The sequence below is a fragment of the Caloenas nicobarica genome, chromosome 22 (assembly GCF_036013445.1).
Source record: "Caloenas nicobarica isolate bCalNic1 chromosome 22, bCalNic1.hap1, whole genome shotgun sequence".
Taxonomy (NCBI): domain Eukaryota; kingdom Metazoa; phylum Chordata; class Aves; order Columbiformes; family Columbidae; genus Caloenas; species Caloenas nicobarica.
The window spans coordinates 6,526,823-6,554,098 of NC_088266.1; the positions used below are offsets into that span (position 1 = coordinate 6,526,823).

At 44.5% G+C, this 27,276-nt stretch overlaps 2 protein-coding genes across 2 annotated transcripts; one reads left to right on the top strand and one right to left on the bottom strand.

The window, feature by feature from the left end:
* LOC135997446 (probable glutamate receptor) lies at nt 1-7,198 on the top strand. The gene is made up of 10 exons (XM_065650046.1): nt 1-73; nt 2,195-2,226; nt 2,744-2,803; nt 3,087-3,266; nt 3,545-3,771; nt 4,027-4,124; nt 4,639-4,856; nt 5,435-5,660; nt 6,263-6,510; nt 6,955-7,198. The coding sequence occupies exons 1-10, from the start codon at nt 1-3 to the stop codon at nt 7,054-7,056; spliced, it is 1,464 nt and encodes a 487-aa protein (XP_065506118.1). The 3' UTR covers nt 7,057-7,198.
* Nucleotides 6,805-26,049, bottom strand: PANK4 (pantothenate kinase 4 (inactive)). Its single transcript, XM_065650045.1, has 19 exons — nt 25,908-26,049; nt 23,974-24,056; nt 23,121-23,329; nt 21,903-22,086; nt 21,294-21,386; nt 19,965-20,118; nt 19,135-19,316; nt 17,592-17,673; nt 16,363-16,463; nt 15,259-15,414; nt 14,756-14,868; nt 14,172-14,259; nt 13,394-13,545; nt 12,091-12,146; nt 11,487-11,536; nt 10,656-10,763; nt 10,161-10,261; nt 9,609-9,677; nt 6,805-9,097 (listed from the first exon to the last, which is right to left on the bottom strand). The coding sequence occupies exons 1-19, from the start codon at nt 26,026-26,028 to the stop codon at nt 8,884-8,886; spliced, it is 2,316 nt and encodes a 771-aa protein (XP_065506117.1). The 5' UTR covers nt 26,029-26,049; the 3' UTR covers nt 6,805-8,883.
* Nucleotides 26,050-27,276: the final 1,227 nt, after the last annotated feature.

Sequence of the window (27,276 nt, forward strand, 5' to 3'; positions counted from 1 at the left end):
ATGGCCAAAGGTCTCCACTTCGTGTTCTATGTGATCACCACCACGCTGCTCCTGAGAGAATCAAGCCAAGCAGGTGAGAAAAATGAGCCAAAACTGCTGGCTGCATCTAAATCTGGTTTTGTTCTTTACAGAGTGTTAATTCTTTCAGTCTTTCACTGCTAGAGATTACAGGATTTTGTCTTAATCTAAGAATTTGCTTTTGAATTGCTTATTGAGATACCAGCAGGTCCTGCCTTGTTACAGGTTGTGACTGTGACTTTTCCGTGCTTTGGGAAGAAGAGGTGATGAGCGCATTGAGGCTGTCGGCTCTGTAGGCAGAGGGAACCCTGCGTTCCCCCGCGGTTCCGCAGGGACAGCAGCAGGAGCCTGCACAGGGATCAGCCGCCTGGGTCCTGCTTTGCTCTCCCCGAGGAGCTGAGCTTGCTGTTGCACCTGAACAGCAAATGCTCTTGTTTCAGTCTTATTGTGGCTGTTTGGTGCTGTGTCCCAGACTCAGGCTAAGGAGTAGCTTGGCCTTGCAAAATTACTGGAAGGTAAAAATTGGTTCTCTGTTCAGAGGGTTGGAAGAGCAACTTCTCTTCTTCTGCTGTCTCCTGTCTGCCTCGCACACCCACCTCCTGCCTGCCCAGAGCGGGGGATCGCAGAGCTGCGGCAGCAGCACTTCACACACTTCAGCCTTTTGCTTCTGTGATGAGGGCCAAATTCTCTCATCCTGAGAATTCTCTCATCCTGAATTTCCCAGTGTGCTCCAGAACCGTGATCCACCTGACCCCTCGCTGCCTCTTTTAGTTCAGCCGTCTCCTGGCACAGGATGCGAAGGCAAGGGGACTAGCCTAGAGAGGGACGATGGGCTAGAAAATTGGTTCGAGGTGGCCGTTGTTAAGAGTGCTACAAGCTTTTTCTCAGCAAGTTAAGCAGGGAGCTGGGCGTGCTTGGAGCAGAACGCGTAAGGACAAGGCTGATTCGCGCAGCCACAGTCGCTTCCTGCAGCCACCGGCCTGAAGGGAGCAAGAGGGACGAGCCTGGTTTTTTTGTTCTTTTTTGCCTTATGTTTTTGTAGACTCTCACAAAGGATTCTCACAAGGAAGACTTGGCTTCTGAGAAGTGTCACTGCCGTGAACTTTGAGTTAGTGCTGCAACTTGGTTACTTATGGGCCTTTCAGGCGTTCACAATGGGGCTTTGAACAGCTGCATCCAGCGGCGCTGCGGGGGGCTGGAGGCCGCAGGACAGGCTGTTTGCTTCCAAGAAACCCCAGCAGGTCTTCCAAAAGGAGCCTCAAAAAGCTTTTACTGGCTTTAATGAGGTTCTAAAGGCAGACAAGAGAACTCCTTTGTGAAGATTTCCAGCTCCCGTGGAGAACTGTAGTGGAGAGGGGAAAAAACAGGTTTTGTTTTACAATAATGTAGAGTTCAGCACAAGACCAGAAAATGCAAAACCAAAAAATGGATAATACATAATGAATGAATATGTTGCTCTAGTTAATGAGAAACTCGCAGCTTTTGCTTGAAAGAGTGAGAACACCCTAAATTTTTTGTTTTATCTTGAGGGATTTTTGGCTTTTGCACTGGGAATTCTTTGATTCCGAAGAGCAATGCTGTGCACATTCTAGAAAAAAAAATCCTGGGCAATCAATGAGTCGTATATTGACACAACTGTGGTTTTAATTTTGTATCTGCATCATTATAGTTTATCTGTCTTGCAGCTGAGGCGGGACTGAGGTTTTTTCCTGAGCACTATGAAAAGGGAAGCTTAATGCTGATGAACTTTTGGTTGTGTACAGGGCTTTTCCTTAGGGCTATAGATGAGGTTTTGGAGGAGTTTTGGGGGAAATCGTGGTTGTGTGAGGCAGCGGGAGAGCTGGATTTTCACCTTGTCAGGGAGGGTGAGAGGGAACTAAGGCAACTGATTCTGCAGAATCCCATCCTCAGTGTGTGAATGACAGCCATAGTCATTAAGTTACAATTAGAACCTTTTGTGGCTGTTTCTGCTCCTGTTTGTCACTAATTCTGTGCTGCGAACGCGGAAGCCAACTTGGCAAAACTGCTGCAAGTCACCTGCACTGGGAGCTTGGGAGTCAGGGATAATAATTCTGTTTATTGAAGTGCAGTATGAAATGAGTGTATGAAGCTTCGCTTTTAAGGAGCTGCAAATATAAGCCCTGCAAGAACTTGATTTTTTAATTTTTTCTTTTAGGTGCTACAAGGAAGGATGATGCCATGACTAAGGTATGTCTGAGTTCATTGGTGCAGAGTTACTGATGAAGGCTGATGGGAAATCATCTCGAGTTGTGTGGCTCTGTAAGGCTGGACGATGTACTGGTGAATGCAGCGTTCCAAGCAGCGGTGAATCCATGTGTCCTCTCCTCCTCCTCTCAGGTTTCCTACTGTTCTGTCTCCTGGAATTGCTCTCTAATGAGACCTTAATTAGCTGCTGTCTTGTCAACAACATGAATTGATCTCTTTGGAAGACACTGTGCACTGTGTATCTGAAGAATTGTGACAATATTTAAAGGGATTTTTATTTGGACAAAGTACGCTGACAACACACAATGAAGTGAAATGCGTGTGATTTATTAATTACTGTTAGGGAACAGTGGTGGTGAGATAGCTGCAGTTTACAGGGGCAGTTTTAAGTCTGGTTTAACACATGCACACCCACCCCAAGGTACAATGTAAGCCCTAAATAAAGGGAGCCAGGTCTGGGACTTTGAAATTCCATTATTTCTTCGTTTTTGATTTGCAGGGCAGTGGCTCAAGGGGACCAGAAGAGGGTCTTCCAACGCTGACTGTCACAACAATCCTGGTAAGGCAGTGGCACAGCACTAACAGTGGCTGCGAGACAGCTGGAATTACACTTTGCCTTTTTTTCCTCCACCCATATGTTTGCAGGTGGTTTTTTTGGGCTGTCTGACACCGATATCCCTGTTCACCAGAGCACTGGCTCAGGGGTGCAGAGGCGCACGCTGTCTGTAGTTTGCACCAGGAAGATTCGAGGGCTGTGAAAGGCCCAAAATGGTTTAATTCACAATCAGTTGCACTGCTGACTGTGGGAACAGGTAATTGTATCTTTTTCCCTCAATATGCAGGAAGATCCTTACGTCATGGTGAGAAGTGCAGAACTGGAGGGCTACTGCATCGATCTGCTGAAAGCGCTCGCTGCGATGCTTCACTTCAGCTACAGGGTGAAGGTGGTGGGCGACGGGCAGTACGGTGCGGTCTCTTCCAGTGGGAACTGGACAGGGATGATTGGCGAAATTTTGAGACAGGTAATTTCTAACTTATATTTTTGACAAACTGCCGCTCTAGAAAGAAAGAACAGTGCTGGCAGCTCTTGGACTTCATTAGAATTTGCTCAGGGACTGAGCAACATGGAGTCATCCTGCCTGTTGTTTAGAACTAATGAATAGCAAGACTTACGGTTGGTTTTGGCCTACAAATACTGTGTCCAGCTCTCAGTCATGTAGATGCTGCAGCCAGAAACAGAAAGGAACGTGCCTGCTGGTTTGGCAAACCAAACTGATGTGTGTTTAATCTCATCCCGCAGGAAGCAGACATCGCAGTGGCTCCGCTGACAGTCACGTCTGCGAGGGAAGAGGTGGTGTCCTTCACCACTCCGTTCCTGCAGACTGGGATTGGAATCTTGCTTCGCAAAGACACCATCTCACAGGAGGTGTCTTTCTTCCACTTCCTGGCTCCTTTCAGTAAGGAGACCTGGACTGGCCTTTTATTTGCTTATGTGCTGACCTGCTTCTGCCTCTTTCTTGTTGCCAGGTATAACTGAGTTTGTGTCACAGATTTTGTTCAAGTCAGGTGATTGCTCAGCTGTGAAGAGATCTCAGTTTTAAAGAAAGTGCCAGGGTGCATTTTGTTTTGAGGAACCTTCTGTACAGGTCCAGAACCAGGGCTGATAAAGCTGCCATGGAAGGAAAGGGCATTTCTAGGTTATCTGCTCTGCTGCAGTCACACTGCAGGACTATTTCTGTTTTCCCCCTGAATGTCTGGTTTTATCCTGTTGTTTTCCCACAGACTGAGCCCCTGCGAGTGGAATGAGCCAAAGAATGAGGAGAACCACTTTACCTTCTTAAACAGCCTGTGGTTTGGAGCAGGAGCACTTGCGCTGCAAGGTGAGCTGGGAGGGCTGAGCAAAGCGGCTCTGGGAGCCGTGGCGTGTGTTCAGCTGATGGTAAATCCAGCTCCATCTGTAATGCCGCCTGCCGAGGGAAAAGCTGTTCCAACAGGGACACTAGACAGCACTGAAACTCCCAGTTTGGGTGTTTGATTAGAGACTCGTGAGAGTTGTACAGATGGTTGGCTTCAGTTGGGGAATGTGGTAACAGTTGCCCCGGGGAATGTCAAGCTCACCACAGCACTGGTGCTTTGTAGAGTGGAGTGGTGGTGGTTTTGGCCACTATTGATTCAATTCTGCGTTGCATGCAGCATTGACACAGTTCAAACCAGCCATAGTGGGTCTTTTCAGGCTTGTGCATTAGCTGCAGGGCAAGTTTTGCGGTTTGGCAAAGTTATTATTGCAGTTATTTAAAAGGAAGTCTAACTCAGGCTCATGGATGTAAAGTTCTTCAGCTCTCTCTCACTGTACATCACCTCCCGTGTGTTTTATCGGCTCCCCTGCTCGTGCAGGTGTCACCCCTCGTCCCAAAGCGCTCTCTGTGCGGGTCATCGCCGCTGTCTGGTGGCTCTTCACCATCGCCTTGCTGGCCGCCTACATCGCCAACTTCACCGCTCTGCTGAGCTCCGGCAGCGAGCAGCTGCCCGTCCAGACTTTTGAAGACCTCGTGAAGCAAAGAAAGCTCGAGTTTGGGACACTGGAGGGCTCCTCTACTTTTTACTACTTCAAGGTGCAGAGAATTGAATTGTGCACATAGAGGCCATAGAACCGCTAAGCTGGGGCCAAGTTGGCTAGTTCCTGCCTATACATCCTTACACCACCCAACCTCATCACTGTAGACTCCATCCATTTTCCTGTAATACTTCAAATAATGTGATTGTTATCTGCTGTTTTGTTCATCTATTCTTCCACTTTTTCTCAGAGAGAAAAGCGTGTTGAGACTGATATTTTTACACTGCATTCTCTCTTAAGAAAGTGGTGCTAGTCTTCAGGGGTTATCTTTGTGTTCCTTGAATACAAGGACTGATGTAGGTCATTTCTGGGTACATTAACTGGATGCCTGCAGAGGTTGGTTTTGAGGGGGTGGGGCTGGGAAATATTTAAGACTTCTATGCCTGTATCACTGTGCATTAGGAAATCTGTGCTAGCTGTATGCCAGTTCTCAGTACAGAGGGCTCCACGGGCAGTAGTTTTAAGTATTCTTACTCTCCAAATTGTTTTGCAACTATTACGCATATATGCAGATTTTTTTTTTTTTGGATGATTGATTCACACTTCGGTTTGACACTTGGATTTTTTGGGCTGCAGAACTCCAAGAATCCCATCCATCAGATGATCTATGAATATATGGACAAGAGACGAGACCACGTTTTAGTCAAAACCTACCAGGAAGCTGTTCAACGCGTGATGGACTCGAACTACGCCTTCATCGGCGAGTCCATCTCGCAGGACCTCGCAGCCGCCAGGCACTGCAATCTGATCAGGGCCCCCGAAGTTATCGGAGCCAGAGGATTCGGCATCGCCACTGCCCAGGGTCAGTCACTGCAAACCGCTCCTGTCCCGCTTCTCTGCTTGGATTTCACAGGTCTGAATTCGCAGGCTGACAGAGCAAAACACCCCACACAGCTGAGTCCTGAAACCTGCACGTGTTTTCTGCAGTCAGACTAATTATCTGCACTGATTGGTAACTGCTCCCACAGGGTTTTCATTCTGTAGGTGAACTATCACTAGTGCTCACTGACTCTTCCTTTGAACGGTAATATGCAAAAAAAATCCGGCTCTCAGGGGTGTCATTGGTTCCTGTGGGATTTGTCTGAGTCCCAGTAATGCCGAGTCCCAGTGCAGTCAGCAGGGCAGACAGTTTGTTCCCCCGTGGAGCACAACTGCTGCTATTTCTCAAAATACCGTCACTCTGTCATTATTCTGCAAGTATTATTGTCCCTCTGTGGGTGGGACAGGAATGGTCGGTACCTAAGAAAAGCCTTGGGCTTTGGGCTGCTGCGTTGTTTGCAGAATGGCTGCCTGACAGCAGCCCCAGGTAACCCCGCTCCGCAGCGTAGCAGCCAGTTGCTTGACGACGTTACAGCAGCTCTGATCTCTCCCGTACTCTCCTCTCTCTCGTTCTGCTGCTGCCAGCGTCCCGGTGGACTAAGCAGCTCTCCGTCGCCGTCCTCAAACTGCGGGAATCAGGCGACCTCGACTACTTGCGGAACAAGTGGTGGGAAACCAGCTGCCTTCACAAGAGCCGAGAGCGCTGGAGTGCCCTGCAGCCACAGGCCCTGGGTGGGCTGTTCCTCACTCTGGCCATCGGCCTCGCGCTGGGAGTGCTGGCGGCCGTGGCCGAGCTGTCCAACAAGAGCAGACGCGCTGCGGGACACGCCAAGGTAGGGACGGTCACCACCTCCCGTCCTGCGGCCCTGCTGGTTAGCATGGACACGCTGCTCTTTGGAGCTCTGCATTTCATAGCTTGGGCTGTGTGATACTTTGGTGGCCTGAACAGGGTAACAATAATAAAACAACTGCCCCTCCTCCCAAATGTATGAAGTAGAAGAATTTACTGTAACTCCTGGGCAGCCAAACTGCATGCCAATGTGCTGAGTGTGTACAGAGGCCAGGAAATCTTCAATAACCAGTTTATTCTCAAGTATGGCTGTTCTTAAGTCAATCGACAAGCAGGAAAACACGTGTAAATGGAAGCGCACCTGTATCTGAGCGTGCAGCTCGGTGGTGTTGTTCTCCATCCCTTTCACTGGCTGGGTTCTGCACACTTAAAACATGGATTCTGTGATGCAGAACAACTCACCCCCTTGTTCCCTTTTGTTTTTCAGAAATCTTGCTGCTCTGTTTTCACAGAAGAAATCTGCACTCGTCTACGTATAAAAGAAAATACAAGACAAAGCCAGGAGGCTTCAGGGAGGGCTAATGCTTAGGAATTTTTTGCTTAAGGAATGGGCGTGTATTAGGTTTATACCGTATGTATTTCATAGGAACTACATCAGCGTAGAAAGATGTTTTTCTGCAAGTCTAGAGCATTAGTTTTCTAATGACAAACACACACAGAGCCCTTCTGGATTGGTGGTGGAGCTGGATACAGAACATGTAGTGGCTTCGAAGAATTTAAATTGATAAGGGACAGAGTGTAACTGTTAAAAATAAGGGAGATTAACGACTTGGTAAAATAAAGTTGAGATGGCCAAGAAGGTGGATCTGTGTTTAGCTGAGAAGTTCATTGTGTAAGTACAGGGATGCTGTAGGAGTAAGTGACTTGGGAGAGGTTAATTTGAAGCCTCCGCTTACTAATTACAGTGTGAGGTACAATCTTGAAACGTAAAGCCCTCACCTGACTGTTCTAATCAAGAACAATTGCTTCTTAAACATTGTAGTTACGAACAGGCTGGACTCTTCCCCTGTTCTGAGCAGAAGATGCTGGGCACTGTGAAGGGCATTTCTGAATCAGAAACCACAAGACTGTTGTACAAACCCCCGGAAGGGGAGACCGCGCAGTTATAAGAGCTGCTGGACTTGAGAAACACAAACCATGGACGAGACCTTTGCCACTTCCCATCACAGGAGAAGTTTCGCTGTTCCTTAGAGAGGACGCTTTGGCCCAGTTAACCTGGTCAAGAAGAATTTAAGATCGATGGTTGAAATCCAACAGTCCTGCAGCACGAAGTTTGGTCATCGGTCCATTAAAACAAAGCACAAGTTGAGCAGGCAAGGGTGAGGCAGTGAGTAATGCAGGTTTTGCATTATTCTCTTGCTTTCAAAGAAGAATCTTTGAAATTCATGGGGAACAGCTAACTCTGCTGCATATTAAATAGTTTTCTAATTAAGCTGGTTTGCGTTTCAGAGCTGGGGTGCCTGATGCACATGCTGGTTTGCAAAGGGTTACATCACTCCATTTACCTACTGCACATCTGATGGAGGGAAAAAACAAATTCAGTCACTTGGATATGGCTTTAACTGCCCCACATGGACAGAGAGACTAATTCTGATCAGTCCCAGCAGTAAATAACCGAAGGTAACATAAACCCCATGCCAGTGACAGGAAAATAGCCAAATAAAGCCCCACACATTCTCTTTAAGGGTAATTTTGTGAGACTTGACTCCCAACTACTGCTGCGTAACTTGGCAGCAGAATTCCCTGCCAGGCGTTAACCGAAACAAGAGGGAAGGGACAGGAGTTCCTGGAAGGTGCAGCTGCTGGTGACCGGTGCTGAGCAGCTGCCCGCTGATCACGACAGCTCCGTTTGAAACCCAGCTTAAGCAAGAAGGCGGATCAGTCCTTCCATCGAATTAACTGCAACGAGCACGAAAGATTTTAGGTCAGTTTAAAAGCTGGCACGGAAAATGCGGTGTCAATCACTCAGCACTTCAAAAACTATTTGGTATGTGCCATGTCATTGCTGGCAGAGTAGGCAGAAATGTATAAAAAAAGATTTCATTGACATTTAAATATATTTCTATATGAATGTCTCACAGAACAAAAAAATAAAGTCTTTTCATCACAAATACTGCAGCATTAAAATAAACACTTAACCAAAATAAACAATGAGTGATATACATATATATATTTGTGTGTGTATACTATAGAGTGAATCATATTGTTGCTTTTTAAGTCACAAAAGCACAATATAAATATGGAATTTCCTGTGAACTCTTTTCCCTGTTGTAATAAAAATACATTCTTTACAGTTAAAGTAAAACTAGTGCAAGTCCGTTCTGCTGCTCCTGTTCAGCCAGCTGGCTGATCCGTATCATTTACATGGCACTTCATACTTGAAAATGACACTGAAAATTTTCCCTCCCAGCCGATCTGCGAGCCAGGAGTTCTTGATCACCGCCAGCTTGAGGCTCTCGCACTTGAGTGCCGCGTAATAGTTGGTGTGGATGGCGCGGCCCATCCCCTCGATGATCACCAGGTCCGTCTTGCGCTCTCTGACCAGCACGGCCAAACCTTTGTCCAGGCGGCTGAAACGAGAGCGCGGGGTCAGAAACACCAACAAAGGGTGGGCTGCATCAGTCACAAACCGTGCTGGGATGTGGAATTACTGATGCCGATAAACAGGAACATTTTACATCAAAGGAAATGAGATTGAAATGCAGCTGTACAAGCTTCATTAAATGCACGCGGAATTGGGATTTCCCAGAAAACACAGGTAAGTTCCATCTCCAATAGAGAAACTAATTAAACATAAATAAGTTGATGACATTAAATGCTTCTTATAGCCAAGTGGATTTCTTGGTCACATGCAGGATTTTACATCCTCCATAATGAAGCTGCTCATGCAACTGATAATGTCACATGATAAATCAGATGTCAAACTGCTAGTGAGGCTTGAGCAATAGTACAAGGCTGTAAATCCACACTAAGCAACTCGCAGTGGTTTTGCAAAAGTGATTCGTATCAGAAAGGTGGCCAAGATACTGCAGAGCCGTCTCTGAACGTCCTGCCCGACGGAGACAAGTAACAAATTGGTACCTTAGGTCTAGACACGGAGAACTCGAACCTGTCTGGACCAACAGCAGCTTCTCTTCCTTCAGAGCAGATCTTTAAATAAAGAGAAAAGATTTTAACAGCTAACTCAACAGGTCATGCAAATCCAGCAACAAGCTGGACAACAATGAATGTCTCAGTATTCTTTCCAAAAGCTTCTTTTTCCCGCTAGGATTTCACCAAGAAAATGTTTCCTTCAGCAAAAGGATTATTTAGTCAGCTCTGGATCCTCTACTGAGGATATGCAAAATATATGTTTTTTCCTCTATTCTTTTTAAAAATAAATAGAAAATTTATGTTTTAGTAGCTTGAGTGCTTATCAGGGAAGACACAGACAAGAAATATGGACGTTCAACAAAGATCTGTTTTCTAAATTTTTCACCTTAACAAAAGTAAATGATCCACCTTCTCTTACTTCCAGGTTGCAGATTTCAGACACTAATAAACACAGTTAAATATGAATAAAATATGTAACGAGGAACTTGTGTCTTCGTTTTGTGTATTGTACAGGACCTAATGAAGCTGGGAATCGCTTACTGGATCACTGGGTCCATGGCTGCGATCCGCTCGGCGACGATCAGGGACTCGCTGTAGGTGACATCGTTCAGGGCAGGGCCAGAGTTACAAGCCAGTATCACCTGAGGGAAATACAGAGTTCGCTGATGAACCAAGTCCACACACCCAGCGCCAGAGCTGCTGGTTTGTTTAAAATCACCACTGCCCGACTTATTGTACAAAAGAAGGAATGTGAAGAGAAAGGCTGGCGGCCCGGCCCTCGCTTTCCCTCCGCTCACCAGCTATTTCAGGTCTTTTGCCATTATACCCTCATTCAGCAGCCGTAGGTCTGACAGAGACTCGTTTTGCTTTCCTGCCTTTCAGCATCTACTTCGAGTTAGACTTTGGAGTCCCAGGGCTTTGGATTATCCCCAATTTAGATGTTAGGAGTCACTGTACTGCTGGTAGGTAATTAACAAAGCTTCACCAATCACCAAAACTCCGTTACACAGTGAACTCGCAATGAGAAGCACGTACCTCTGTCCCTCTGGAAAGGAGCTCTCTGACAAAAGGAAAGACTCCTAAAATTATGTCTATTCCACTGTTATCTGCGAAAATTAAGGCACATTTATGAGGGGGACCCTCCTGTAAGAGAAAACCAACGTATTCAGGATTGAGTTCACAATTCATTTCAGTGCATAGTTTGCATTATTTAGAACGACTCTAAGACCTCACATTTTATACCCTTAAGCAACTGGCAATTTTTGTTATTTAACAGCAGCGTAACTCATCAGAACATCACATAATGATTTGTAACAGTCTACTTGTACCAAACCTTTGGCTATCATTTCCAACAGAGATTTACACAAAGAAACAAGAGCTTTTCAATTAACCTTCATTAAATAGTAATAGAGATCACACAGGGCAAAAAAAGCTTTGCTAATTGATAGGTTAATTACTTTCAGCCAGCTCTTAAATTGATTTCAGGCTGGCTATGCAGATGGAGGAACAATCCAAACACTGCATTTAGGGTCAAGTTTTCAAAGTTATGGGTCAAGTTGTATAGAAATAAGCACCCCAATAAAGAAGAGACACAATGTGGTCACTTTGGAACAGCTCTGAAAGCAGCCAGGTTCTAACAGCCACAGTTTCTGAAGGAATTTAGCTGAGAAGCTCAGTAAGAAATGAAGTGTCGACTAATTCCTTTTACTCCTTTCTTTACGGTAAGGCTGCTGATTTACTGGTACCGTGTTAACAGAATTTATTTTGAGTTGTCTGAACAAAGTTCTGTTAGATCTGTTTAGAAACAAGTGGTTTTGGGGTTAATGTTTCTAATCACTCGATGGTTAGCAACAAGCGATGCCGTACCTTCAGTCTCTCTAGCCATTGACTGTAGGAATCTTCTAACCAGGGACGTTCTGTGTCACAGACAAAATCATGTTAGTGTTTCTTTTAGGCAAACAGTAATTCTGTACATTATGAAAAACAAGAGGTGTGTCTTTCAGATGCTTAAGCATTAAAGCATTGGAGCTCAGGTTCTGAATGTTAAATGTGTAAATTCAAAGAGTTCCTGAGCTCTTAGTTACAGGAATAGCTCAATTACAGCAGTTTCGAAATGGGATTTTCACACTAAAGCAATGGAGCCATGCAAGGTGGCATTCGTACGGGTTCATCGGGGCTGGATGGTGTTCTACTGCCCAGGACACCAGCTCAACAGGGTTAGAACAGCTACAAAACCAGCAGGGGCAAGATATTCTGAATATCTGTGCAGCTAAGACTTCTGTTTGAGAAGTCTTCAGGTTTCGGTTCCTTTGGAACACGAACAGGAACCTTGCACTGAAACTCTGTAGGCTGTATTTCAGATTTCCCTGCCCTGGCACCTCGGGCAGCAGAACAGCCACCTAAACACATTCACACTCCACTCTCATATTAGCACAATATCCAGTTCCAACCACAACAGATCTCCCTATACCTTGTAGTTTTGACTTGGCTTCCTCAAATCCAAACTGTGGCTCAGATTCCAGAACGCTGTATCAGAAGAGAAATAAAGAATACACAGTTAGGCAACTTAATCTCGCACAAATATCACTTGAACATTTCTTTAGCAGGTGGTCAGCAATGTTTTTGCATCAGTTATAACGCGGACTGTGAGTAGGTCCTATAACAGAGAAACAGATACTCTGTGCTTACACTAAAACAGGCTCAGACCTACAGTAAATTACAGTTCTTACGCTAAAAGAAAAAGACTTCAGCAGCACACAAGTGTTTGCAGGCACTAGACTATGGGCAAAAAAAGGCTTTTTTTTTGGACTGCAGATGACCATAAAATGTAGTCATGATTGAAAACAGCTGCATGGTAAAACAGTGCTTTACGAAGGCTAATTTGAGGATTGGTTTACAGAAGCTTTTTAAAGTTGTACCTGTGTGTGGGGAAAAAAAGAATGAGAATGACCAGGTGCAGGTTTTAAAAGCTCCTGCTGTTGGCTCTGTGTTGTAAAGCAGCCCCAACCGCGGAGGTGGTGATGAGGATTCCCATCACGAGAGGGCAGGTAAGTGGTGCACCGTTTGGGCAACGCCTTCCAGCCAAATCTCCTGAAGGTCCTTCAATCTCACACTGAGTTTAATGCAGTTTTCTTGAGCTAATTGGGGGAAAACTCCTCAAAGATGCAGAAAGGGGGAGGAAGTGCTGAATGTCAGCTGTAAACTGTCCCTCTCCCGTGCTCTTGGAGTCTATATTATCGGCCTTACAGAAAGAAAGTTCTAGAACTGAAAAATCAAAAATATTCTCAAATGAATTCAGGGATCCTGACAAGATATAAGGAAAAAAGCTTTCCAAATAGTTATAGAAATGTATGTTGCTCAAAAGTAATTAGTATTTAGTCACCAAAGAGACCACCCAGCCTAACTTACAGACCACTGAATAGATGCTGCGATATCAGAACAATGGGAGGTTGCAGAAAAAGAGCGCATTTCAATTCTAGGAACACAGTCCAACACATACCCAAAAGCAGCACTAATAACAATGCTACAAGCAAAGCAGCCGCACTGGCATATTAAACACGCTAATTCAAACACCACAGAGAGAGGTCTGCCAGGTTTACAGGCTTGAAATAGAAACTTTCCTGCACCACAGCAACACTTGTAAACAAACAACCAACACTGGATTAAGGTGAAATACAAACTACAATTAGCGTTAGATTGGTGAACTTTGTTTAAAAAAGAACAATCAGATATTCTGTATCTTAAAAGGTGCTTTTAAAATATTTAACACCTACTCTGAGACTGCTTTTGCTCCCCAGTCAAAGACATTCCCCGCAAGAAGTCCTTTCACCAGAGCAAACTGCCTCTCCTCCCAGCCTAATGAATCCAAAGATTCGATTACGCTTTGAAAACATTTTAAGGCTATGCCATTTTCTTTCTGCTTTACCTGTAAGAAAGACATGAAACGTTGGATTTATAGACAAAAATGTCTTACCCATCACTGGTTGTCTCAGTCCCAAGACCACGTTCAAGCATTCTCCTCTACGTTCATGGCCTCTAATGGACCAACAAGTTACTGTTATCAGCATGCTTAATATCAACAAGATAAAAGTTCCCTGGGATTCTAAGAAAAAGCTTCATTAGTGCTAGGGTATGATCTGTAGCCTAGGAATTACTTTTCTTAATGAGTCAGAGGTGCAATAGATCTTGAGCAGGGTGGGGAAGGGGTGAGAGGACACACAAAAGCAATCTGGTGGTGCCGTGATCCACCAAAGGCAGGTATCCCCAGGACAGGGCTCACCACCAGCACTTCTACACAAACTGGATAAGAGGTTTCTGAGTTTTGCATCAAGAGTTTCATCATCCCAGGTGCTGAGAAGCTCTTGAACTTTTTTTCTCTGCTGCTTTTTCGCTGTTTCTCCTCAGTGAGAACCACCAGCTGGTTAAAACTGCCGCAAGGCACCCAGTTACTAATCCCTCCCCTACAAGCCGTTACTTATGCAAAGTTCCAGAGTAGGGAAAAAGTGTCTTGAACTTACACGTTGTCCACCCTGTAAATTAAGAACAACCTACCTTTGAATAGGGATCCGGAAAATTGAACTCGTTTAAACAGTGTTCCCTTGTATCCAAAAGACTTCTAACTGTTAAGGTACCATATGCACTTTAAAAAGGGAGAAGGGGGAAAAAAGAGATCAGCTACTTCAAACAGAAAACAGTTCTTTTCTGTTTCCTCTAGGTCACAGCACATCACAAAAACACTTAAGCTACAAGTCTTTACATACTGTGTGTGCTAAACACTGTGTCTAAATTGTAAATCTACTACACAGTTTAATTAAGTACAGAGAGGGAAAATGTTCAGAGCAAAGCTAGATACTTGAATTAACATGCTACCTTTTAAAATAACCACGTAACTATTTTTAATGATAATTTTTCTGCCGATAATTTTTCCATTAAATTCCAATATATGAAATTGGAAAGTTCCGTGCACAGGATGTGACGTTTGGCACATCAACTTGCTAAAGCCTCCAGCCTCCTCAGCTTTCGGCTGGCTCTGCTTCATAACCTGGTGAGCTTTCAGTGAGTTGTTAGTCAGCCGTTAACTGGCTCTGCTCAACGGAGGCAGCAAGTGATGAAAAAGGGAAAATCAAGACACTCACAAAGGTTGATGTCTGAGCGTCTGGAGTTTATTCCAGTACTTCTGTCGGAACTTTTCAGCTCTCTCCAGTGCATCCACGGAGTCGGGCTGGCTGGCTGCAGCGCGCTTCGCCACCTGCCCGAGAAATGAGCAAGACCCAGGTTACCGAATTCACGCATCCCCCATGGAACTGATTTGAAGTTCAGTCTGAAAAATAAGCTCTCCATCTGCTGGAGTGTTCATTAAGTGCCATAGAAAGAAGATGCTTCAAAACACTTTAAAAAAATACAAAAAAATCTAAAAAGCACCATAGAAGCATCCTTCTGCCTTTGAGAGGACCAAGGGCTTCCCGAGGAGACTGGGACAGTCGGGTGCCTCTGTTACGAGGGGAAAGAGGGACTGGACTCACACACCACAGGTTTGACACACCAGGTCTGTTTTGCAGGGTAAACACGTCGGTCCACAGAGGATTTATTTGCCAAACATTTGCATCATTCACACGTACGACTGTTGGGTGACATTTACCCCATCCAGCGCCTCCTCAAAGCAGGTGAGCCAGTATTTTCTGGCCATGGCGTCGTCTGTGAGGTCAACAGTGTCTGGAATATAGGTCAATGGGTCTTTCAGCAGTGGCAGGTTAACGAGTGGTCTCTCCAACCTGTCCATTTCAAGCATGTCAAACTAGGTGAAAAATGAAAGAGATTTATTAGAACTCGCTCAGAAATTGCTTCAAAACAAACTAATCTTTTCACAGATTAAAGGGCTGACAAACAACAGGAGATCATTACATCTGCATAAATACTTTTAAAAATCTGTCATATATTTTACAATTAAGAAGGATCATATTATTTTTTTGGTCACGCATGTAATCCACAATTTCATTACAATTATTTCAGTTATGATAGAGTTTAAGATTAGGTATTTTTTTAAATATATAGGCACAACCCATGGAATCCATCAAAGTATAGGAAACTAATTCCTGAAAACTGAGAGAGACAAATCAACAATGAAGGACATTTAAACCAACTTGACATGAAAAACACTGATGTGCAGAGCGGTAAAAGATGGTAAAACACAATGAGCTTCCCTATTCTAGCTTCTTTTCAAAAGCAATTCAGTATATGCAGTATTAGAATATTTTAAGAACCTTAATGTATTTTCTGATTGCCAATTTCACTGTGAAATCAGAATTACTGTATTGTCGGTGTATTTAAGAGATGGCTGGGCTCATGCTCTTCTGTCCAATAATATATTTCTCTTTTCATAGGAAGTAAATAAATGCTGCTTAAATACAGTGGAACATCAGATTCAAAATTCTGAAGCACAGTATTTCAACTGCGGCAAAATCCAGCTACTTCAGAGAAAGGTAAGCGATAAACGTTCCCCTCCCTGCTTTGGTGAAGGAGAATAAGATAAAGTAGCAGCCCCAACCTGTTTTGATTAGATGTTACATCAAACTATCACACAAGACACAAGACAACGTCGCACACGACACAAGACACTGTATTAGTCACTTCTTTTAGGAAGTGGGAGCCCCAGGAGCAAGAAGCAACTAGCTTAGAGAATAACCATCTATTTTCAAACCATCATTTTCACCGGCACTTAGTTCTAGAAAAGACAACCACATACTGTACCACTCCGTGTTCTCTGCATAGGGTAAACATCAGGTGACGTGCTCATGAGACCAGAACTCCCAGCATAATTCTCTCCCCAGCTATACTGGTTTGGGTCTAGAAAAGAGAAAGACAAGAGAGAAACATAATCTGAAAATAAAACTGAAAATACCCCCATGAGTGAGTCGAGTCAGCATCCCTTCAGAGAAGCTGCTTCACTACAAAAGCCATTTTCCCTTGTCTTTATAAATAAACACAACTTTTCCCTCCAAACCGCAACAGAAACGTTTAACCACTCAGTGAATTACCAAGCTCCAAAGAGCTTCAACCTCAATGAGACATAAGACAAAGTTCTAAAACAATTCTTTTTTAAGCCTCTTTCTTTGTAATTAAGGGCTATAACCAGCAGTTATAGCACTATCACTGATCATAGAGACCATTTCTTATTTCTAAATCTAGATCCATTAGTAACCAAATATAACTACATAACCCTCAAAGCACCATGTAAGTTTCACAGAAACACTGAAGTTTTATGTAGAAACTTTTTTTAGTTAAAAAATAGTTTAATCAAGTTCAGATCTACAGTATGTGGTGCAGAAGCAACATCTTTAATTCCTCATTGTTCCTTGCCTGTATCTATAAAATGGGTATGAAAACAATTCTACATCCATTATCCTTGAGGTATATTTGATATTTACTAAAACTAAGTACCGTTAAGAACCTCACTGTCTGTTCCAATATAACTAATATACTGACTGGCTTGCTAGTACTTCAACAAGAAAAAAAAAATAGCAGAAATCAACTAAAGCACCAAAGAATGCTGGACAGAAGTGTCTCATCCTTCAGAAATGTCTGTGAGGCTTTTTACTCTCAAACAAACAGCTTTGAGATGCTGGTCTTCTCCAGTACATTAAATGAACTTGGGAGCTGGTCTCTTAAAGAGGGAGAAAGTTCTCAGAAACCCCATTTCCCCAATTTGATTCAGACTTATGACTGCTCTTTGCAGAAATTCAGAAAAGAGAAGAGCCAAATCCTGCTGGCTTCTCAAAGGTAAGCAAGAAAAACAGTGAGAAATTAAGATGTCCTTGCCAGAATATATAAAACCAAAGCCCAGCATCTGTATTTATTAGTGCCAAATGTACTTATTTAGGCAACAACTTACATGCAGCCTCTTAAGAGAAACTCGGACATTACACTGACATTTCAGAACACAGCAGATACAGAACATAGCAGGGCTGTACTTACTGTCTTGTTCAGCTCCTTTTAAAAATGCCCCAATGGCTCCCAGGTAGCCTTCATGTCTCAGGAACAATGCCTGAACCTCTCCCTGCCACAATATGAAACATTGCAATTGGATGGTCCCTGGTGGCTAACAGGTACTTCTTTGTCACTAGTTTTACACTTAAATTTAATAGACACAACTAGGAGATGGTAATATTCATTTGTGCTACATGCTAACACATTCAGTAACTTTAGCAGCTGCAGGAGGAACTGCTTAACACATCATTGCACAGTCATTAAAGAGCTGGGGAGAAAAGCCCTGCACGAGCGGTGTGTGCTCTACGGCAGGCCCTGCGCTGGGAAGGACATCGTCCCACCAATATTCAACCCCTCTTGCTTCAACAGCCTGCAAATACAAGGTCATCAAATTCCAGGCCACCAACCTGAGCCTGTGCCACTGCACACCCAACGTATTCGAGACATTGCTCGTTACCGTTAGTTCATTACACTGCTATTTAACATTTAATGTACAGACACTGTGTATTACCCATAGGCACACATTTCCCCCATCAAATTACTCAGTTTAATTGTTAATATAATACAGGAACGCTAGGGAGGGTAAGAACAGCCTCCCTCCTAGTGCCGGGTCCCGCAGCTTTCCCAGGCGAGGCCGGCGCGTCGCTGCCGTCCCTAAGGGAAAATCGGCAGCGACTCTCGCAAAAGTTAACACTGAGGTGAGCTGGAGTGAGAGAGCTGCTGCAGTTCACGGTGACAGCGGGATTTGAGTCACCAATAAAGCTATTCTTGCAAGAAACTAAAGCTGGAGTTTTGCAATAGTTTCCTTGAAACCCAATTAAGTTTCACAGAAAGTGACTGCAATGGTGAAAAAAGGGGAAAAAAGGCAGCATACAGGAGTCTCTTGCCTGAAGCACTGAGAAAAGATTAAAAAATTGTGTCATCTATTCCACAAAATTGCAGTCATGCAGGAACTAATCTATCTGTAACAACCATTAAGTGAGCTTTTGACTGTGCTGTTTTTCTAGTGAAAAATCTTCAGTATCTTCCACAGGTCGGTTGTTTATTTTTTTTTTCCCCCTCTCTTTTTTTTTTTTTTTTTCCTTTTCCTCCCCCAAAACCAACCAAACAACAAAAACCCCTCCCTGATCCTAACTGCTAACTACATCAGCAGAACAATCCCACATTGCATAGCCTAGGGGGTGAAAAGAAATAGATGCAAGTCAGCAAGAGGAATTGAATAACAGTGGTAGCTATCTAAGAAAATAGTGACAACTCATTACTTGGCAGCTACAAGGCAGACTGTCAATCAAAAAATATAATAAAGAGACAGAGAAAGGGAGGGAGAAAGAGAGGCCAGATAGAACTCCCAAGCAATTCACATTTATTTTACCCCTCCCACAACAGATCTTCAGAGCTCTGCCTTACCTACCTAAACAGCAGCCCTCTAAACTTACTTCATGTGCAAATTCATTTTTTAAAGTCTCCCAAAAACCTAGAAAGGTAACTAAATACGTGACTTTGCTATTAGGAAAATCTCTGTTTTCATTACCTTGGAGAAGAAGTTGATACTGTAGGTTATTGTGCGCATGGTAACAGGGTGACCCCGAATAAAGAATCCTCCAAAATATATTTTATCTAAGTTATGGATTTTGGCATAGAGGCAGGCAAGTTGACCAATGTCATTGCTGATCATATGTAGTAAACTTTTTGCCATATCTTCTTTGGAAAATTCTTCAGGGAAAGAAACGGTAAGACAAATTAAATGCAGCTGAAGAATGCTCAAATGGACTGTACTTTTCTAACAGCCTACAGCTGGAGAAAAAAAAAATACGGAGTTTGACCAGTCTCTTTATGTGTGTAGAAGAAAGGTGTTCCCCCCCGCCAAAACCCTTCTATAAAAAAAGTACTTCAAACAACACTGAGTGTGTATTTGACTAAAGATATCATGAAAAAACCATTAAGCCTCTGTGAAATATTGCTTGAAAGAAACCTGCTTGAAAGGCCAACAGCAAATGGCAAGAACCCCATTTCTTCTCTCTGGGAACCACTGATGATGGTTCATCCATCCATCTTGAGCTGAGACGCGCTGCAAGCATTTTATTACAATACTGCAAATAAAATTGCAAATCACGGCCCTAGGTCCTCTTCTGGGCCAAGCAAGCCACCGGTATTTCCCACAGGAATGGATTAACTTCGCACTAACTAGACAGCTATTTTTGGCGTTTGCCTTGACTTACACAATCCCAAACTAAATCTGAATGCCTGCTTGTAAGGCTGTACTACAGAACATTTTTGCACAAGCAGCAAATCCATGCTGACAGGTAATATAAACTATTAACTGTGTAGTAAATCTTGAGTAGATCTTTTATGTGCCAATACCTTTATCGGCTGTAGTAGACTTCCCGAAGCTGCTGGCTATCAGATTCCCGCTTAGCCCCAGCGTCTGGTAGGCACCTCCATACACGTCCTTCACCAGCATGTCCACGTTTGTGTGCTGGCCCTTCGAAGCAAGTTGCAGCAATTCATCGAATTTCTGAGGATGAGAAGCAGAGTTACTCCAGCTTTCCCGGACAGCCAGAGAACCTCGCCCAGAAACCCAGAGTTCTGCAGCATCTTTACTGACCAAAACCAGGGGTTTGGTTTGGCTTAGAATCAACCCTGCCAGCAAAAGATACACGACTGCTGATTACAAGGACTGTTGCTGAATTTCTCCTGAAAACTAGAGATGGATCAGCATACATAAAATAGTTGCAAACCTCATTCATGTCTTATCTTGGAAGGAATTCAGAAACACAGTAACTAAGAGTAAACAGAATTATGTCTTCTTGAGGCATAAGAAAACAAATGTTTAAAAACCAAAAGACTAAGTCTGCCTTTACTGTTGCAGAAACACATTATTGGGCCTGAAATTACACCATTACTTAATTTATAAGTCTGTTAACCCTGATATTTTTCTTCTACAAAATCAGAGAGAATTAAGAGCAGACATTGTCATGTTCTAAGATTTCTTTTTAAATACATCAAGCAAAATACTGCAAGTATGGGTTTTCCCTTTGACATTTTCTTATTTGGTGCATATGTAACTCTAGCTTTTTCTACACTGCTGACATTTAGGGACACCTATTTAAGACACATGGATCTTGGAGACAGGAAAAACTAACATGATTTAAGACCTGAGTGAGGCAGAGCAGTACTAAATCAGGCCTTATTCTGGCAGATTACCAACCTGGGATTTAAGTGATGAACCCCTGAAACCATGAAGTGTAACACAGAGTTAGAATTCCTCCTCTCTGCTCCTGGACACTGGCAGTAACTGGGCGCTCTCTGCTTTGCTTCTGCAGATAATACTGCAGGAACCAGGCAGGCATTTCGTGTTGAAGAGTACAGACAATTAGCAGAATTACTATTTTACCACCAATGACCATCTTATCTTTTTTGTCCCTATACCGCTATCTTTTTGTATTTAAAACTTCCTTTTATGCATCAGAAGTGTTGAAAATAAGAATGTAAGCCAAGGACTCAGCCTTCTTATCTAACAGTCTAGGACCACAAGCACCTAATGGAGAGTATCAAAATTGTCCTGAGCATCGCAGACGTTATTTAAAACAATTTTTTCTCCCTATACAAAGAGTCTGGCATTCCAACATTTCAAGCTTCCTCTTAGCATCTCACTTAATCCTACGGTCCTTAAAACTGACACTTCAATACCTTTGTTTTTGTGAGCAGTGCTCCAAGACCCCAGAAGGTTCCACCTCCAATTGAGCTCCCTCCAATCCATTCAAATTTGTCTTCTGTCTCTACCTGTCAATTAAAAAAGGCAGATTTGTCTAGAAAGTCCTATTATAACCATAAACACACAGATACGAGAGCATATCGGGTTTTTTTAACAGTGGAATTAGTGTATGCGGAACTATTTAATTGTGTAAATATCAGGTGAAAAGTTCACCAGAGGTACATGTTCCACAGACTTACACCACAAGCGGTTTCTGAAACTTTTGCATTTAATTGCTGGCCAATAATCCTAGATACAGACCAGTGTACCAACACAAACAAACATTAAAAATCACTCTGATCTGACAGCTTTTGTCCTCATCAGTTAATATAACAACTTCTCTAAACACCAAATTAAATATGATTAAAAAGGAACTATGGTAATTAATGGAAAAGCATTCATAGCTCCATAAGAAATGGAAGTAAAAAAAAAATCCTTCTAAACTTTTTATTACCCAAGAAGAAACAACTACAAATGTAAAATAGTAAGATGTTTCAGATCATCTTTAACAAATTCTACAACAAAACATTTTAGCAACCACTCACCTTCACTATAGAAACCCCAGAGCCAATATTCACCAATAAATAAGGGAAAATATTTGGATGGTTGGTCTGAAATCGGAATTCTGTATCTGAATCTTTCTGGTATGCAAACACTTCATGGGGTATGTTCCTGAGCACGAAGTTGCATCCTTTAATTAGGCAGGTCATTACATCTTCTTTATCTACTCTGAGGGGAACCGGGAGAAAAAAACACCCTTATGTAAATTTGACAGTCCTATTGATAAGCAAGTTTGATTTCAGAACAGTAGTTTTTAAAGACTTTACAAAAGGAGATAGTAACCCACACCTCACAGCACAAGTCCAGATCTCTTCAAACACAAAGCCTGCATCTATCTGCCAACGCTCTGTTCATCTGCCAGCCAGCACACACAGCCCCAAGTCAGACTGCACTCACACAGTGACTTTAATCTTACACTAATCATGCTGCCTTTAAAAATAATCCTGCTCCCCTGTTTGCTTGTTCACACTGCCTCTCTAGTGCCCTGGTGCTGGCACAGTGTATGTGCACCCCTGTAATGGAGGAGGTCAGGAAACTTATCTGGAAGTTAACCTAACAAAACAATTTCCTAACATGGAATAATTTTCTTTTGCTCTTCCGCTTCCTTCCCAATCAAGGAAAAAAGGGCCCCCTCAACATTTCGGTACTCGCATATGACAGATTAAAGTTACTGTAAGGAGCCTCCTACTGGGATTATCAAACACAGGAAAAAAAAGACTGCTCACAAGAATAATGGGATTCACAACAGTACATATCCAAATATGGGGTGTGGGAACACGATACATAATTTAGATAAGGTGAATGATGCAGTTAAGTCAGCTCTATTCCAGCAGAATTCAACAGTATGTCCAAAGCAGGGTACTGATAGCCAGGATAACATCCCTGAAATGCTGCTGGTTGTGAGGTGAAAAGTAAAAGCCGTTACCGTAATCATTTTTTTGGTTTGTTTTTGCTGTGTTCCTGTCTGTTGGCTCAATTCCTGCACCTCTAACATGTCAGTTCACGATATCATTATCTTTTTGGAGCTTCTGTTCACTAACAAGTCAGTTCAGCCCGGTCTGACCATGATGCGTGTGCATATTCTGCTGCTTCACTCTTCTGGCGTAGATGGTTTTTGAGGGGCAAAGTGAAAAGTTAGCATACTAAAATCCCACCAAAGAAGAAATACGCTCCTATAACTAAGTTTAAACAGTTCCACTTACTTCAACCCCAATTTCTTCTCAATAAGATCTTTGAATTTATAGGCACCACCACCTGTAGCTTTGATGACTTTTGTCTCTGTATTGACAAGATGGTCTTTGATGAAATCTAGGCAGGTTTCAATGTAAGTGTTTTCAAATTTAATGAAGTGAAGTCGAGCTGTAATCTCCTCCTGAACCGATATTTCATACAAAGGTTCATTTTCTATGTCCTTTAAAAGAGAAAAGAATTTCTTGTAGATTTTTCAAAATCCTTCCTTGAGAAAGAAAGTTATAGACAAACTGCTGAACATCAATACTTGTGCATCCTTTGCCTCGAAACTGTGTTAATGCTATTAAAACCAGAACACTGACTGGCAATTTAAGCACTTCCAAGAAGGCCAGGAATGTAACCAAGTTTGCCTGTGCATGGGCTGCACAACTCTGAAGCCCATTAAGTAAAGACAACAGGTATGATGTATCATCACATGAATTTAGATCTAGAGCTATATTAAGCCTGTAAAGCAAAAAATAATTGCCAAACCCATGCTAACACCTAGTTTCTCCCCGAATATCGCAAAGGGTTATGAAGAGGAGCCACACACTCATCTGAGCTGCAGTATCAATGCTTAGGGGTGGCTCTGAGTGTCAGTACACACTAGAATGGGTGTTTAAAATAAACATTTCAGTTGTGACAGCTTAATTCAGAGTAATAGACGTTACTGAAGGTCACACTTAAGCTATAAGGAAGTTCTAAAGTTTTACGTAGAAGAAGTTACTAGATGGGTTTCAGATTAAATTTCTATCCTGCTATGAGAAGCCAGTCCCATACTTTATGAGTCAATCACAGACAACTGGCTAATGAGACAATTCTCACCTTTCCAGAATGATCAAAGGATCTCACTCTTGCCACTTTGTGCTGCACAGTTGAATAATAAGCCAACTTGGTTAATGAACCACCTGTTAATAAGAAGGTGATGAGTTATGGCAAGTGAAAAATAATCAGCTAGTACTTATAGCTTTGCTTTCATAACAGTATCCTCATCTCTTTCACAGTGCTCAAATAAACAAGAAAATTTTTGCAACCTGTAGGAGAAAAATAGGTGGCTTTTCCCAGCAAAATTCAAGTGAGGTCAACTTAGGGTGATCACTGACAGATGCTTACAGTGACAAAAGCAATAAAGTTTTCCTGATCTCAGATCTTATTTCAGTGTACCAGACATTGTTTTAAAAGTTTCTGGTAGACAAAATCCAAACTCTGTTCTGCTAGCTCATTTCCTCGAAGGTGAGGGTTTTTTCAAGCTTTTGTGTTGGTTGGGTTTTTGTGTGTGGTGGTATGTGTTTGTGGGTTCTTTTAAACAAACAAATGAAACTTGGTAGCTCTGCACTATGACAAAAAGCTTTCTACCAAATCTCTAAGTAGAGGAATTGTTAGGCTTGTGTTGGAATGTCATAGTTTGTACAACACTGACAGTGATACAGGTGCTTCAGCAATTAATCACCAGATAAACGGTGTGTAAAGGTGTGCTTTATACATTCTCCTCTTCCTCTCCCAGTTTTCGAAGACTTAAATCTGTTCAGAATGCCAGCGGAGACATGTCACTAGGCTTTATAACTAATCCTAGAACTCTAATTCCACTCGGACTCATGGGAAGGGCCAATTCCTGCTGTTATTTGAACAGACAGGAAATGAGTAGCTTCTGAAGGAGTTAAGTGGACTTGCGATATGACAAGACTGTATATTATGGCGTGTATGTTCTTCCCACCACACAGTGAATCCACTCCACCCACAGCAGTGTTAACCAGAGGACTAGTGGAGGTTGGTACTAGTACCATATGGTACCGTGGCTGAAAAACACTTGACTTCTGGCTTCCTCACTAAATAGTTCCACTAGTAACTGCAAAACAGACGCAAACTGTGTGAACTGGCATTTTTGGTTTTGCAGAACAGATGCTAATCCCTGCACAGGTGAAGTCATTAACAGGCTTATCTCAGCCGTGTCCCAGCACGGCCTCCCACACCAGCACAGCTCCCTGCTGCGGTGCTCAGGTGTCGCTCTGTGTGTCACCCTGTCCTTGGCGCCGGCTGTTGTACACCCAGGAATGTTGTGTTGTCACGCTTACGTGTGGGACACGGGGTGTTTCTGGGGGTGACTGAGGACGCAGCTGCAGTGCCAGGCCCCCAGCCCACGCCAAACCCCCTCATCCCTGCCAGGGCCGGTGAACAGCCGCTTTCCCCGGGCCTCCTCCTCCTTCCAGGCCCGTGTGGGGTGCACGGAGCAGCGCCCAGGTACGCGGGCCGGTGTGGGAGCCGCTCGGGCCTAGGCCGGGCCAGCGTCCTCCCGGCCGAGGTCGCTGCCCAGCTCCGGGGGGGCGCGGGCCCCGCTCCCCTCCGGGTAGGACAGCTCGCTGTCCCCGCCGGGCGATCCCCTCGGCCCGCCGGGGTTGCCTCGGCCGCCAAGGACACCCCCAGGCCGTCCCCCCCGCCGCCCGTTACCCGCGGCCGGCACGCTGGGCCTTGTAGTGCCGCTCCCCGCCTCCGCCGCGCCAGCGCCGGCCGCCGGGACTCCCAGTCCCGTCGTGCCCCGCACCGCCCCCCTGCCGCGGTGCCCGCCGGGAGCTGTAGTTCGCCCCCGCAGCCCCGCGCCGGCCCCCGCCCCTCACGGGACTACATTTCCCAGCATGCCCCGCGCCCCCCTCAGGCTGCGCGGCCCCGGCGCGTCCCCTCAGCGGGCGAGAGGCGCCGCCCGTCCCTCGGCCGTCGCCCCCTGCCCGCCGGCCCCTTCGTCGCCGCGGATCCCGCCCGGTTACCGATGTCGATGGCGAAGCGCTTGGCGTTCTCCAGGTTCCGAAAGATTTCGTCGGGCGGGAGGGTGATGCTCTTGTCCAAACTGCCGTGACCGCCGCTACCTCGCCCTCCCCGCTCCGCCATTTTGAACGCGACCCACTCCTCGCCCGGCCTCATCGGTATGCAAATGTATGTGCATACATCTACATACTAAACGGGGCCGGCGCATAGATTATGCGGATGAGGCGGGGCGGCCGGCGGGCCGGGGCGGGCGCGCGCCTGCGGGGAGCGCGCTGCGGGCGCGAGCGAAGCGCGGGGGGACGCGGAGGCGGAGCAGAGCGGAGCGCGGGCGGGCCGGGACTCCCCCCGGACTGGGGCACCGGGACCCCCCCGGACTGCGGCACCGGGACCCCCCGACTGGGGCACCGGGACCCCCGGACTGCGGCAGCGAGACCCCCGGACTGTGCCCGCAGTTCCCAGCCGGGGAAGCGGGAGGCGGAGCAGGGAGAGGCCGGTGCCGGTGGTTCGGGACCTGGTTTGCAGTGAGTGCGCTGGTGCTCGGTTGGCACCGGCCCCGTTGCCGGCTGCGATCCCTGGAGTCTCGCTCTTAATTCGTGCAAATAACCAAGGGCAACGCTGCTTTGGCATCAGCCGCGTTGAGCCGTCCTTCACGAGTGCATATGCACACACACATATGGAGCAGCTATTCGTGTCTCTCCCCTTTAGATGAAAAATTAGATTTAAATTCCCAGCGTTTAAGACCGTTTTGTGACTCAGGTGTATGCCACAAGAACATAAAACGTAACGTGAAGTGCCTTGGCAAGCTTTATCTAGGAGTCAAAAGTATGTTCTGTGTCTGGGAGTCAGGCATAAATTTCCCCAAGCTTGCCCTTGCTGTGACCTTTCTTCACAAGTTTCTTTGCTCTAAATTTCCACAGAATTTGTTGGTTAGGCGTGCCTTGATTTTTGTCTCGATTTTTCTCTGCTGTGGAAAACAGCATTGCAGGGGTTCCAAATGGACACAAAACTGGTGACGCAATGAAATACCCATTCTGAATATCTTTGCTTTACTGAAATCTTTGTCTCGTGTCCTTTAACCCCAGGGACCACAGAAAAATCAGCTATGCAAACTACTCAAGAAAGAATAACTTCCTGGATTTATTAACTAGATTTTTATTTATTTTTATGCTGTTAAAAGTTCTGAAGTTCAAGATAATTTCTGGCACAGTTTATATGATTGGTGCAGTTCACACATAACATGTCATAACATCCTCCAAGGACAGTAATGAATTCGCCTTCTCCCCCAGTGGTAGGGTACTAAAGAACAAACATAATTTGTACACCTGCCTTTCATGAAAGACTTAGATAAATATTTCTTGTAAAACTGACAAC

Coding starts and splice junctions, on each gene's coding strand:
- LOC135997446 (XM_065650046.1), top strand. CDS start 1: ATGGCCAAAGGTCTCCACTTCGTGTTCTATGTGATCACCACCACGCTG. Junction 3,267..3,544: donor TTGGCGAAATTTTGAGACAG/GTAATTTCTAAC, acceptor CTCATCCCGCAG/GAAGCAGACATCGCAGTGGC. Junction 4,125..4,638: donor AGGAGCACTTGCGCTGCAAG/GTGAGCTGGGAG, acceptor CTGCTCGTGCAG/GTGTCACCCCTCGTCCCAAA.
- PANK4 (XM_065650045.1), bottom strand. CDS start 26,028: ATGGCGGAGCGGGGAGGGCGAGGTAGCGGCGGTCACGGCAGTTTGGAC. Junction 10,764..11,486: donor AATGGCTAGAGAGACTGAAG/GTACGGCATCGC, acceptor TTTCTCTTACAG/GAGGGTCCCCCTCATAAATG. Junction 9,098..9,608: donor TCTCCGTGTCTAGACCTAAG/GTACCAATTTGT, acceptor CTCTCGTTTCAG/CCGCCTGGACAAAGGTTTGG.